At 38.0% G+C, this 14,764-nt stretch overlaps 1 protein-coding gene across 1 annotated transcript; it reads left to right on the top strand.

The window, feature by feature from the left end:
• The first annotated feature begins 1,261 nt into the window (after positions 1–1,261).
• LOC110826828 (uncharacterized) lies at positions 1,262–14,019 on the top strand. The gene is made up of 7 exons (XM_087352104.1): positions 1,262–1,406; positions 4,735–4,935; positions 7,704–7,837; positions 9,175–9,253; positions 9,842–9,927; positions 10,970–11,123; positions 12,615–14,019. Exons 3-7 carry the CDS (start codon positions 7,733–7,735, stop codon positions 12,734–12,736), a joined length of 546 nt encoding a protein of 181 aa, XP_087208230.1. The 5' UTR covers positions 1,262–1,406; positions 4,735–4,935; positions 7,704–7,732; the 3' UTR covers positions 12,737–14,019.
• Positions 14,020–14,764: the final 745 nt, after the last annotated feature.

Below are 14,764 nucleotides of genomic sequence, written 5' to 3'. Positions count from 1 at the left end.
AAGAGCCAAGACCGTGAAATTTTTGTATGATTATTACCGACTCAGCTCGCCTTCCCCCAACTGATAGATGTAGTATATATCATTGTCTGATAGATGCCGCTACTTATGGAAACTGGTGCTGACCACTTTCAGTGCGTTTGAGCGCAGACAATAAATGCTATCTGTGTCTCTGTATCGCGCACGATTAGCTCCAGGCGCTATGACGACGGAATGTGGGGGAGGCGGTGGTGTTTGGTTTCTTAAAGGCGATGTTTTCCATTGTGTGCCCCATGCATGTGCATAAAGATTAAGATTGTATTCGTGAAAGACTTCATTGCGATTCAAAAGTTGAAGCGCGCACCATACTTGCATTCCGAAAGAAATTATTGTCGAATGAGTTTGTGCCGGATGTGTCTTATTTAAAATAGTGCTTTGCAAATCTAAATTTTTTTTTTTACGAAATCATTTATAGTAGTATGTCAGGCATGAAACAGTTAATGTAATTTGAAAATCGAGTTCCAAAATACCTCTTCTTCCCCCTATTTCACTCATTGAAGTATCAAATGATTCTATTAATGACAGGATATCAAGTTTTATTGGAACTCTTTCGCCACGAAATTCACTTACAATGTTCAAAATTACCAGTGCAGATTTATGTGCGTGTTTTCATGTATATACGCACGTGTGCGAGCGCGTCTTGTGGTGTAATACGAAAATAACAAGTGCCAGATTATTATTATTATTCAGTGTTCTGCTCTGCCCAAAAAAGAGCTCTCCAGTTTTCCGTTTTAATTCCTGGAACTTCATCATCTTTCCTTGTTTCAGATCGTCGGTTAGCTGTATCCGTCTTCTTCCCAGTCTTCGCTTTCCTTCAACCTGGCCTTCGATGATGTCACTCAGTAATCCATTCCTTCTCGTAATATGTCCCAGCTAGTTAGCTTTCCTTCGTGTAATCGCCTGCAGAATGTTTCATTGCTCGTTGACTCTCCTCAATACTTCTTCGTTGATCACTCGATCCGTCCACCTGATCTTCTCTATTCTTCTCCAACACCACATTTTAAAACCCTCCAGGTATTTTTGTTCCTTCTTCATGAGTGTCCAAGTCGCTCTAAAAATATTTGTAATCTTATATTTTTTTTAATATAAAAATTTGTGATTCCTCGTTGTCTTCAAGAAATGACGTCATCAACAATGTCAACAGATATTTGTTTACTCGGCATTGTTGTGGACCACAACAATGCCGATTACAACACAACAATGCCGAGTAAACAAATAACGCTTCACTACCAAGCCAGTCGCATGATCTCTGCTCCAGAAGCAGCACGTCGCATTCTTGAATATTGACTGACAGTTGGCTTAAAACATCAGAAAAGTGAAAGAAGACGTATTCAAGTATTTGAAGTACCAACTCCAACAACTGCAACAAGGTAAACTGATACTCATTCGGTATATTACTATTAAGAAAGTATTATGAAAACTGACTTTATGATCGATTTTAAGACGAAGATTTGCAAGGGTGGGGCTGGACGTAAAAAGTTGACTGAACAAGAACTGTTGGCGGGAGGGGTAGTTTAGTTTCTTACTCAAGTGTTTTAACCCCCCATTCGGGGTGCTTAGTTTAGTTTCTTACTCAAGGGTTAAAACATTTGAATGAGACACTAAACCCGAAGGGGGGGTTAGTTTAGTGTGTTACTTAAGATTTTAAAACGCTTTTTAAAAACTTGACCAACTCCCCTTCGGGGGATTTGTCAAGTGTTTAAAACAACAACAGTTAAAACAACTGGCCAACCCCCCTTCGGGGGGTTGTTCAGTTGTTTTAACCCCAATTCGGGGGGTAGTTTAGTTTCTTACTCAAGATTTAAAACACTTAATGAGACACTAAACTAACCCCACCGAAGGGGGGTTGGTCAATTGTTTTAAGCCTCCATTCGGGGGTGGGTTGTTTAGTTTCTTACACAAGGTTTGTTGCGTTTTAAAAAATTGACACCCCCCCCCCCCCCGAGGAGCTCCGAAAGGAGCGTTCTGCTCTAGTGTTACAAAAATTTGTGTACCTAATGTGATATGGTATATGATATGTGGATTTGATTATGAGTTATATGTGAGTGGCCGAACCTTACCAAGTATCGTGCCACAAAAAAAAACATTGTTCTGATTTTTGTGCGAAGTTAGAGATGCCGGTATTACAAATATGATTAATTGCATTTTTAGCCTTCTGGTCTGATTTCATAAGGAAAGGTAGAATTATGCTATTTTCATGACTTTGTGTCCTTCCTAATACAGTCTTACTGAGCCCCTACGGGCCACTCCCCATCCCACTTTTTCCTACAAGGAGAACAAACAATTCTTGTGTCAGATGCTAATATTATCGTGATAACAGCACCGATAACTGAATCGCAAAGTGGACTTCTGTTCATGAAATGGGATGCCGTGTTCGTATGTCTGTGAGACAACATCCCAGAAGACATCTTTGTACTCGCCGCTGTAAGAACGTCAAATCTAAAAAAATTGACGTGTGTAGTAAAATATGGGTCGGGTATTCAAATTTTGGACAGCCTGCTGTGTATAAAGAGAAATGTATGGCTGACAAGTTTCGGAAGTTCTTATCTTTAATAGCCACTGGACTAAAAACAAACCGAAAGGGCGGCGGTAAAGCTGAATTTTTTCACCAAGTGTTGTTATTTGTCTTCTGATAAGTTGTTTTGTTTTATTTATCAACATCCAGGTTAGCTACACTAATATAAATGGAAGTTGAGTATGTAAACAGTTACCACAACATCCAGAATGGCTGTTAGATCCATATGGCTTCTTCTCCGAAGGGTACATTAATCAAAGTATGAAAGTGAGCACTTAGAGAATATATTGAGCTTAACTTGGCTCTTCAGAATGTTTGGTGTTTCAAAGGAACTTGCATTTCCAATTGTATTAATACATGTCATGGACTAGCTACGGGCTGGACGACCGGGGTTCGATCCCCGACGGGGGCAGAGGATTTTTCCTCTAGCCTCTGCGTCCAGACCGGCTCTGGGGCCCACCCAGCCTCCTCTAATGGGTACCGGGGTCCTTTCCCGGGCGTAAAGCCGGCCGGGGCGTGATGCTGACCACTCACCCCCATCTAGTGCCGAGGTCAAGGAAGAGAGGAGCTATACCTCCTCTCACCCCAAGCGCCTACATGGCGTATAGTGAGACAAACTTTACTTTACTTTACTTACATGGTATAAGGCTGTTATTTGTTTTTACTTAATTATAGTATTACACTTTTAAATGCAGAATTAAACCATAAACAACTCACGAAATGCACATACTTAGAGGGGGTGATGTTTCAAACTCAGAGATCAAGAATTAGAGAAACTAAAAGAATTTGTGTTCTATTTGATTTTATATTACTTGTACATAATTAATACCTGAAGAGTTTTGAAATGTGGTGTTGGAGAAGAATAGAGAAGATCAGGTGGACGGATCGAGTGACCAACGAAGAAGTATTGAGGAGAGTCAACGAGCAAAGAAACATTCTGCAGGCGATTACACGAAGGAAAGCTAACTGGCTGGGACATATTATGAGAAGGAATGGATTAATGAGTGATATCACCGAAGGCCAGGTTGAAGGAAAGAGAGGACTAGGAAGAAGATTGATACAGCTAACCGACGACCTTAAACAAGGAAAGAAGATAAAGTTCCAGGAATTAAAACGGAAAACTGGAGAGCTCTTTTTGGGCAGAGCAATGGACCTTTCGTCAGACAGAACACTAAATAATAATAATAGTACATAATTGTTCAATTTTTCTAGGGGCAAGGGTGGAAACTCACCCTTTGCTGCACTACCTTTATTTCACATTACTGCTTTTAAAACAAATGTAGGTTGTAAGATGGGGGGGGGGGGGGCATCCTAGTTTGACTATAATGCTGCCTTAACGCTGTTACATTAGGATAAATTGCAAGTAAATATAAATTTTAAGTTTCCAAGTTTATATTAGAGCGGCTAACTACTTATTGCTGATCGTGAAAAACACGCTGTTTTGGGTGGATTGTTTCAGCTTTATACGAGGCTCGTCCACAAAGTAAGTTTCCCTGGGGCCGTTTACAGAAACAAAACACAATTTCATGGAAATATTTATTGCAACAGATACAGCAAGTGTCCAGCTATTTTTCAACATATTCGCCACCGGAATTGAGACATTTGTCATACCGTGGGACCAACTTTTGAATACCTGTGTCGTAGAAGTCTGCCGCCTGGGATTGGAACCACTGTGTGACAACCATCTCCGCCTCTCTGTCATTCTCAAAACGCTGACGCTGACCGGACAGGAATTTCTTGAGGTGTAGGAAAAGATGGAAATCACTGGGAGCGAGGTCCGGGCTGTAGGGTGGATGATTAAACACCTCCCAGCTGAACTCCTGCAGGAGACTTGCTGTCCGTCGAGCCGTGTGCGGCCTAACGTTATCACTGACCGCACTTCACAGTCGGCGGGAGCTGGAATAAGAACCTCCATCTTCAACAGCTGCAACGATGCTACTGTGAGAACGCGGGAAGTGCCGTTAGTGCATGCGCCATGCTACGTCATTGCTCTATCACGTACGCACAGTCGCTTCGCGCAATATAAGGTTTGCTAGCTGTGGGACGAGTGGGAAACTTACTTTGTGGACGCGCCTCGTACCAGTCCTTTAAGTTGCAGTATTCCTGTTAGATTAGACTTCAGAATTTGTGACTGGAATCTGTATACTGTGGATGTACTGAAACTACTTTTCTTGACGCTATAGCAGACGGAGCGTACATTACTCAGCGGAAGGATTCCTGGTATATCTTTTTGTCTCTACATCCGGTTTTCGGGCGGGTGACCTTGTACAGATACACGCATAGCGTGCCAAAATACCGCAGTCGTAGAGCCATCTGGATGCTCTCAGTGTGCAACCCTGACTGTGATATCAAGGTTCAGCGCCATTTGCTGCGTCATAAGGTTGGTGAGTACATCTTTGCATAGAATTTGCATGTGATATTTTAGACCGTTTCAGATTTAAGATTCGATCAATATTGTTGAGTAATAATTATTTTTAAATGTCGTTCCATAAAGAAATCGCGACCCGGCATGTTAACGTCGGCTATGGCAACACGAACTTCTGTAGCTTGGGAGAACTAAAATCCACAACACAGAATTATAACAGTTAAAAATTCCAACAACACTGTAATTGACTGCATTGAGTAGACTTTCATTCCTTTTGCCAATAAATTAATGAATCCAACTTCCGAAACATAGTTTCGTAATTGTATTCTTTTACAATTTAGTCTAGATTTTAGACGATGAACAAAGTCCAAAAGAACAATTAAACATACCGCACCCTCCTCAAAGGCCTTCGAACTTCGACTGCAATGACAAGTGTCCTGACCTGAGTTGTAGAACATGAAATCGTTTTATTAATAAGTTTACCATGCGTTTTAATCCATGGGTGCTGAACCTTTCATGACTTGGGGCCGCATTCACTTCTTATTATCGGCTCGCGGACCACCGGGTTATTAATATTTTGAAACGCTGTTACGAATCCTACCAACTACTGCAAACGGGTTCACATAGTATCAACTCAATAAATTTCTGTAAGAAACTTGTTTATTTGTCATTTTTGGCATTTCCTTAACATTAAATAATTTAGACGGTAAATATTTTTCATAAAAGAGAGTGAAATGAAAGTGTAAGCGAACCGCACAAGAGAAATAGGGAGGACGAATGCGACCTGTGAGCTCCCTCCCCTTCTCTCTTTTATATATATTTTTTGCAATGGGACACTGGATCTGTTATGAGACGTGTGTTAGAACATAATGTATTGTTATTTTAAGAATTAAAATAAATGTGCAATTTGTTACGTTTCGGATACGGGCAAGATGATGCCGTTGGATAAAGCGCCTGGACGGGTGATTTTACTTCATTTTTAAAACAGCGGGCATTGGATATTCCCTTACAAATCCTCATTCTATTGTAATGTTGATACTTCCTGTTCTAAAGCGTCTGAATTTGTCCGCATAGCTTGTAGAAGTTTCCCAACAGTGGGACTGTGTGAACTATATCATTTTACTGTAGCAAAAAGTATCTTCAAACACATTCATCGTTCAAGGAGAACCGGTTGGGGGGGGGGGGGGATTAATTTTCCCGAGCTCTTTCAAGACGCGTAAATAACTTTTTATTTGTAAGCAGACATGTTATGTGCTCGCCTCACGCTGGCCTTGGGAACCCATTTTCTTATAGAGATATGGTCAACACCATCTAGCAATCTTTTTTAAGACGCTAATAGTCGATCAGCCGGTCATGAGAAAAGTTTTCTTTACAGGCGTATTTGCAACTAAAAGTGCAGAAATGCACCTAGAAAGAAAACGTGTGTATGTTTGCACCTTTCGCCAGGTATATGATAACTGCTCACTGGTCTTGTGTTCTTAGATATGTCGGCATCCAAAATATGAAACAAGGGAGATAACATTTGATGATATACAAACGAGTCCAAAAACGAATGCCACAGAGAGAGCATATAGGCAGTGCAGGGCAGTGACTCAAAGTTGAATTTTAAATTATCATATTTTTCCAGTCCCTCTAGGTTACCTACCAGACTGCTTGGAACAGTGTTATTAAATTATAGAACAATGCAAACAGTACACTGTTCGATTTGAGGTTTTAACAGCTGTGAGTATGAATATTTCTGTCTTCTGGGTTGTTGCGCCATGTAGTATGGTAAACATCTACCATACTATATGGCGCAACAACCCAGAAGACAGAAATCTTCAGTACACTGTTCAGTGGTCAGCGCATGTATAAATTCTTCTTCTTCCATGGCTCTCCGGTCCGTATTCGGTCCATGGCCTCCTCAATTCTCCTCTTCCATTCGGTCCTTCTGTTAGGTCCATCTGTCCGAGGTTGAGGTTTCTAAACATCTTCCTTTTTACGGTGCAAAGGTTGTTAGCCTTGTGACCAACCCCCAACCTGGAGGACCAGGGTACCTGTCTTAGTCTGACCTCTCCCCCTCGACCAATCTGGCTAGGAAGGCCCTACCAGTAGCTCTTGGGGTCACTGAGGTACTCGAGCACCACCACCAGGACAAGGTGCAGGTACCATTAAGTGGGGTGTATAAATAATTACATAAATTAAAACTTTATTTAACTCGATGCCACTGAGATATTATCATAAATTTGGCCAAAATTCAAAGTTCAACAAACATGTGATGTATTGTTTTAAGATCTTAATTACACGATTTTTTTAAATTTAAGCTTAGTAAGCATGAGAACATGCCAACTTTTGTGTTTGATGAATTTCAAAGAATTGTGCAGGAAGTGATACAGTTTTACATCAGAGTACTATCCTAACATTCACCTGGAGGGACTGAGGAAAACATGAAATATATCAGTTTGGATAGCCAGCTATTAATACATGGCTGAGATTCAAACTGGTCATCTGCTGAATACAGGTCTAAGGTGTTACCACTCAATCCACTTTTTTGATTCAACTCTGATAAAGGAATGAATTGAATGGAAGAAACATGTAATGCATTACCTCTTTATAAGTGTTCTGCAGTGCATCTCAGACTCTTCTGTTTGTGGAACCCTCGCAGACTCAAAATAATGACAGAATTACAAACCAAAAATTATGAGAACTATTTGAGATTAATAGGCTTTACAGTATGTTTTGAGCAGGGATTTGTTAATTTAATGATGATTACTTTATGCACATTAACACATGATTTGTACCTATAAGGTAACGAGTGATCACTGCAAGTCACAGCCATGGGGTTTAAAATTAAGTGCGTACCTGTTTTGGACAAAATGATATGCTGTTGCTGTTCCTGCAACCTGAAGACTGCAACGATCATTCTAGGATGGATTAGTTTGGTAAGTCTTGATTGAATAACACAAGATGTACCTAAGCAAAATTTCCAGTTACCCCATAATCAAAAAGAGAGACTTCATATATCAATATACAAAAGATTTTATTAAATAAATTTGAACCTTATATTACCTAATGTGTATTATATTACTGGGATACTGGATACTGGAAACAGCCCGTTCTTCAAGTGCCTCAGCACCGCGGGTTCAAACTTTTTTGGCTTGATCTATAGAAATTTTGGTAGGACACCTTGGACGAGGGATCAGCCCGTCGCAAGGCCTCTACCTGTACACAGGACAGCACAACACAGAAAAACGCGGACAAACATCCACGGCTTGAGTGGGATTCGAACCCACGGTCCCAGTGACAAAGTGGCACAAGGCCCGCGCCTCAGACCGCGCGGCTACTGTGACCCCGTATTACGAAGTGCTACCCAAAAGTTCAGGGAATTTTCCCATAAAAGAAATCGCTTATCATAACTCCTAGTTTCCACCGTCTCCTTCCCCTTGAGCATGGATACAGCGATCCCAGCGTCTTTTCCATGATTCCATGCATCCCTGGAAGTCTTCAAGTGTGAGTGTTTTAAGCACCTCCTGCGGTTCTGCCTGGATCTCCTCAGTTGTGTCAAAACGACGGCCTTTCATTCGAAATTTCATTTTGGGGAACAGGAATAAGTCGCAGGGGGGCGAGGTCAGTCGAATAGGGTGGGCGGGGAATTCAAATTCAATTTCCCCGAACTTTTGGGTAGCACCGCGTATATTAAACATTTATATTCTAATTATTAATACTAAATAAAGTTAAATTTTTTAACATTATATTTTTACATTTTACTTTTTTAGCCTATTAATTAAAAATGTGGAATAATAACTCTTTACAGATCATATATTCATATCTTTGTTGATGCAACAAAAAATTAATAATCCCATAAACAGCAAGCAAAACTGTAATTATTTAACTTAGAGTAAGTAAAACCCTATAAGAAGATACATTATATTCTTAATACCCCCACTTGTGAACTTTAATTTTGTTATATTTTAAATGTTGGAATTACAGTTTCATTTAAACATACTCTTGAGGTATAGTTTTAATCCATGTACAGTATCAGAATCCTTATCCTGTAAGTTTGGGACTGAATGGCCTTCTTATTGCAAGTAGAACTTGTAATTACATAGGTGTATTGAATTACTAAAGAATAAAATGTTACTTCATGAACCTTCGTTTATATGGTATAATGAGAAATATGAAAGTATACTTTCAATACAATTATGTTTAATTTTATTCATAAGAAGCTACTCCTGTGGTATCCAGAGTTTAATGTAATTACTGCCATACTGGTTTACAGATTGGACAAGTGATGGGGTTTGTGACAAGTGCAGTACGCCTTGCAATGTTTGATAAGGAACAGGCTGTGCTTATGTATGGTAAGAACTCTCATATCTGTCATAGAAAGAGTTATGCATAATAGACATATTTGAGGTAAGGGATAAAGGCGCATCACACTTCATGCTACTGGTGCGTTTGTGTGTTGCGTCATACTATGTAGAGATAACAAGATGGATGACATTGAAGCTAAAAGAGTCTGTTATGCAGAATATATGAGACAGTACAGAAAACATAAAAAAAAATAGAAGTATTAAATAATGAACCTGAAATTCCCAAAAAATACCAAAAACTAATGCTGAACATATGAGGGAATATAGAAATTGCAAGAAGCAATTATTGCAAGTTATCAAGCTAATATATAAACTTCCTTTCATTGTATTTATTGCCTAAATATAATTTAAATACAAAGACGTATTTACGTCAGATTCTCCAGAACTGTGGTTCCACCGTCAATTTTTTAAATTTCACATTTGTTTTACTAATTTATTCATTATTCCACAGTTGTAACTGAATATAAATCAGTATTACAAATGTCTGTATTGCTAGTGAAAATTCCTCATGTCCTTATATATACAACTTTGCCAGTTTAAGTTGCTGTTTTAATTTATTCCCACTCATATTTCCAGATTCACAAGAATCTCTAATTGCAGCATTGGTGTCATCTGCTGTAAATATGCTCATTTATGCATTGCTGTTGTATGGAGCCCATGAAGTAAGTACAAAAAATAACAGGTTAGTCAGTATATTTGTTCAAAATAGTGATGTTTCCTGACTTAAGACAAGTTTTTGTATATCTGTCAGTGATCATTTATGTTCAAATGATAAATATACTGCATTCATAAAAACTGTAGAGAAGCTATATCCATGCTGATTCCAAATTTCATGAGACTAATTAACAGCAGGTTATGTGGTATGTAATTTATGCACAAGTAGAAAGTCAAATTCGTTCTAGAATGCTTGTATTGACTGTGCATTTTATATTACAATACAACTTCTGGTATATGGTGAAAAACACAAATATGAAGCTTCTTGAACTACTGTACCATGACTCTTTAACTTTTTCAGATTGGGCCCAAGTTAAAAACTTTTTCTTTCACTCAAAATCATCTGATTAATGTACACATGAAGTTGGCACACTACTGCTGAGTCACCTTGTATATGCAGAGTGCTCAATTGGAATAAAATGAACAGTTACATTGTAGTTGTCATTTTATTTTATGTACACAGCTCAGTTGATATAGTGACTGGCTATGGACTGGACGACCGGAGTTCGATCCCAGACGGGGGCAGAGGATATTTCCTCTAGCCTCTGCGTCCAGACCGGTTCTGGGGCCCACCCAGCCTCCTATCCAATGGGAATTGGGGTCCTTTCCTGGGGGTAAAGTGCGGCCGGGGCGTGATGCTGACCGCTGACCCCCATCTAGTGCCGAGGTCAAGAATGAGTAGGAGCTATACTACCTTTCCCCCCAAGTGCCTACATGGTGCATAGTGGGACAGCTTTATTTTACTTACTTACACAATAATTTGAAATGATTCTGGAAAATAATTTGACTTCACACAAACAAAATTTCAAAGCATTTATTTTAAGGAGTACTGGAGGGATCTGGAAGGCAAAGTTAGGAGTATGTTATGTTTTATGAATAGAGACAATGGAATGTACATCTGAAATTTACTGAGCTGCCATTTCTTACAGGTTTATGTTTTTACTCATCCAGCTCAGAAGCTGTGTGACATTTGAACTGATGTATTTACAGGAAAGACCTGCTTTTATGCTGCCGTATGTGATACTTGGGATGATTGGCCTTATCATCTGCGCTGTGGCTGTGGTTATCATAGGCATCTTCTTTTTTGTGGAAAACATTATTATTGCTGGGGTGGTCGTGCTTATTCTTGGTGGACTGACTATGGGTAAGAATTATAAATGATAAAATAACAATAAATGTTTATTGGCGCAGGCATCAGCATTATCAGTAACAGTAATAGTAGTTCACTGGTGAAGTTACATCTTTCACACTTGAAAAAAGAACTATGCACAAGCCTTTGTTACAGCACTAAGCAATTCTCCAGAACAAAATTATATTATTTTATTAAAGAATTAAAGTTAAAAATCTCTTCTTCTCTCCATACTTCCAGATTGCATCTGTTCAGGCATCTAAGTGCTTAAAATTTTTGGTAGTTTTTTTATAATACATAATATCTGATCAGAAGCTATCAGTATACTGACAGAATTTATTTAAGATTAATTGCATTGCAATAGTGTGGCTATAGTAAATGTGTCCTGACATGTTGCTATGTTTGCAGACCATTCCAGGGCTTTGTTTCTTCGTGGTCAGCGTTTAGTCTGACTAATTTTATTGCACATTTATTTAACAGTGCCCAAAAATACAGCCCAACACATGTGCAGTAGATGATTAACCTTCATTCCCATAGTTTTACTCTCATTACATTTTGATCAGGCCAAGTACAAAACTCCACAGATTATTCAGCACCACATAAAATGTAGTTGATAATGGTCTTGTTAAATGATTAGTTGATGAGTTTGAAGTCTACTCAACTTAACTGGTTATCCACAACTAACACACCAATCAATTCAAGGAGAAACAAAATCTAACTATCCTCAATTTTGCCAGTGCAATAGGAGCATATCAAGATACAATAGTTTAACCACCATGACTTGGTCACCAGAATTTTGTGAAAGTAGTGTGTTCTACATGAAGATGAAGTAGGAATTAAAAGACAGGAAAGGATATGTTTTGCAATCTGACCTTTGCACCTTTGTTTACATATTACTGGTACTAAAAATAGTATTCTCATATTTTTTTCCTCGCCTTTATTTTTTTTTATCATGGACCTCCCAACATTCAGCCCATTCCAGGTAATACAATATTTTTGTTTTTTTATAAACATTTTTATCCTGTTGGAGATATTTATTATTATCAGAGCAGCAAAAGTAGCATCTCTATTATCACAGCGATTATCTTTATTGTGTATTCTCACATAACAGATTAACTGCTGATAAAATATTGAAATATTCTGTACCGTAGTTCAACAATACTAACACAAGAATCGGTGTACAACATAGCATGTACACTTCTGAAAATATCATGAATCGTAAGTACTGTACTATGGTGGCTTGTGCAAAAAGATATGGAAGCTAAAAGTTGGGAGTCAATGTAAACAATGAACCGATTGATAAAATATTACTGTGTATTAGTAGGACAATTTGTTATAACGTACTTTTAAGTGTCCTTAGGAATCACACACATTAATATATTTACATTGTACTGTGCATAGCCTTCAAACACTGACACTTGGTAAAGATTGTCGTTCAGTTTCCTTAGTTTGAAAGTAGTGGTTTAGCTAGTTTCCTTAACAGAACTTATGTTTCTTTTCTGACAGCACTAGCGTCCTTCTTCTGGCTGGTTATCTACAGTTATTATCGGCAACTTGAAGAACGTCAGCATCTGCGTCCTGCCCCTCTTGATATATTTGTTGCTGGGAAGACAAGTGATCAAGAATAGCAACCATATTATGGAATTCTGCATAATCAGAGTGGAGAACAGAAAGCAGCTTAATATGCTATGGAGGAAGAAAACTTGATATTTTTGTAATTATTTCTTTATGTGACATTTTTGGTAAGAGATTATTTCACTGTTCTTAGTCTACTATTTTCAGTCTTTCAGTCAAAATATGCTGGTCATCAGGCACTGTTTTTGTTTCTGTGATGCACATCAGAGCTTCAAATATGGTGCTGTTTTATACGTTATGAACACTACGTGAGATATTTCTTTGTTTTGCTAATATTATTTGTGCTTCATTCTGGCTGAATAACTTACGGATATTTTTTGTTGTTCTTGTCAAGCACTGTACCATTCTTGACAATCTATGTAAATACATGGGTGATACAGTAAGCTACAATTGGATAACTTGCCACATTCAAGTCTAAATTACTGAATCACACAAAGAATGAAACTCAGTGACATGAAGCACTGATAACAAGTGAAATTACTCATCAAACTAAGGTAATGAGAATATTAGTAAATATTTTCACTATGCATACAATTTTTGGAGTACAATGATTGGTTCAAATGCAAGTTTACTAGAAATTGGTTAATTTTTAACTATTTCCATAGCCTGTGTTTACAAAATAAAATAGTAATAATATAATTTCTACTTTGAACCACAGGAAAAAGAAATTGACAAAATCTAAAGTTTACAGGTTATTTTCAAAGAAGAAAATTCAGAAACCTAACATGTTTTGTGCTTTATAATTATAACTGAAGAGGTTATGTAAATGTTCTTTCTCTCTACCATATCAAAACTGGTTCTCCATACATGTTCTTTCCATTAACAAAAGGTGCCAGAGAAACAGTGATGTAATGTAAATAGATCAGAATCAATATGAATACATAACAGTAAACTTTTAAGATGGCAAGGGAACCATTTTAGACAAAGACTAATGATAATGTGTATTATAATATATTGACTTGGCTGGGAGCAGTAAATTACTCACCAGTTTAAGTACAACAAAAACTTTCCATCTAAATCATCCACTTACTTCATATGAAGACTTCAGAACCCTAGAAACTATGGCCAACACCTTTCCCTCGCCATGTAACAACAAAATTAGGTTATCTATACTCATGTAAACATCAAGTTAAGAACAGAACAAGAAAGAAACTCCACAAACTGATGAGTAAAAAATGTCCTGCACTCTGCTTATTCCCTACACAGAATCAAACAATGAAGATTGTACTTTTTCACTGTTTTTGCTAGCCTACCAATAAAGTTCTTTTGCAGATTTGTTGGTAGTATCATTACAAATTATGATTTTTCTAAGTGCACGTGGTAAGTTTTGTGTAACAATGCTGACACCATTATGTGGTGGTAGCAAGAGTGAGGGAGTGGCTTTCAGTAATTAGAAAAACTAACCAAAATTTTGACACAGAAAGATTTGATTTGAAAAAATTAAGTGAGGGAGAGGTAAAGGAACAATATCAAGTTGAAATTTCAAATAGGTTTCAAATTTCAGAGACAGATAAAGATAATGAAAGTGTGGACATCAAGACGGAGTGGGAAAATGTCAGAAACTGTATTAAAATTTCAGCCAAAGAGAAACTAGGATGCTACAGGAGAATGCAAAATAAACTATGGTTTGATGAAGTGTTCAAAATTAACAGATAGAAGGAAGCAAACAAAACGAATACAGATAAGCTATGTAACATGAAAATGATACTCATGGGGAAGTTAGAAGGAGACTAGATTCTGGAAATGCTTGCTACTTTTCAGTTCAAAATATTTTGTCTTCCCGTCTGATTTCTAAGAACCTGAAGATTAAGGTATACAAAACAATAATTTTGCCTGTTGTTATGTATGGGTGTGAAACATGGTCTGTCACTCTAAGGTAGGAACATAGATTGCAGGTGTTTTAAAATAGGGTGTTAAGGAGGGTATTTGGGCCTAGGAGAGAGGATGATGGGGTATGGAGAAAACTGTGTAATGATGAACTTAAAAATTTATACTCCTCCCCGACTACTGTCAGGGTGATT

The sequence above is a fragment of the Zootermopsis nevadensis genome, unplaced genomic scaffold (genome assembly GCF_977971745.1).
Source record: "Zootermopsis nevadensis isolate Lab colony 2312 unplaced genomic scaffold, Znev_1.0 Znev_ptg000020l, whole genome shotgun sequence".
Classification (NCBI taxonomy): domain Eukaryota; kingdom Metazoa; phylum Arthropoda; class Insecta; order Blattodea; family Termopsidae; genus Zootermopsis; species Zootermopsis nevadensis.
This window is presented reverse-complemented; position numbering and strand designations above follow the sequence as displayed.

Bases quoted from the DNA above. Each gene is read 5' to 3' on its own strand.
- LOC110826828 (XM_087352104.1), top strand. From the start codon at position 7,733: ATGGGGTTTAAAATTAAGTGCGTACCTGTTTTGGACAAAATGATATGC. The intron at 7,838-9,174 runs GTAAGTCTTGAT...ACTGGTTTACAG, and splicing joins TTCTAGGATGGATTAGTTTG to ATTGGACAAGTGATGGGGTT. The intron at 11,124-12,614 runs GTAAGAATTATA...CTTTTCTGACAG, and splicing joins TCTTGGTGGACTGACTATGG to CACTAGCGTCCTTCTTCTGG.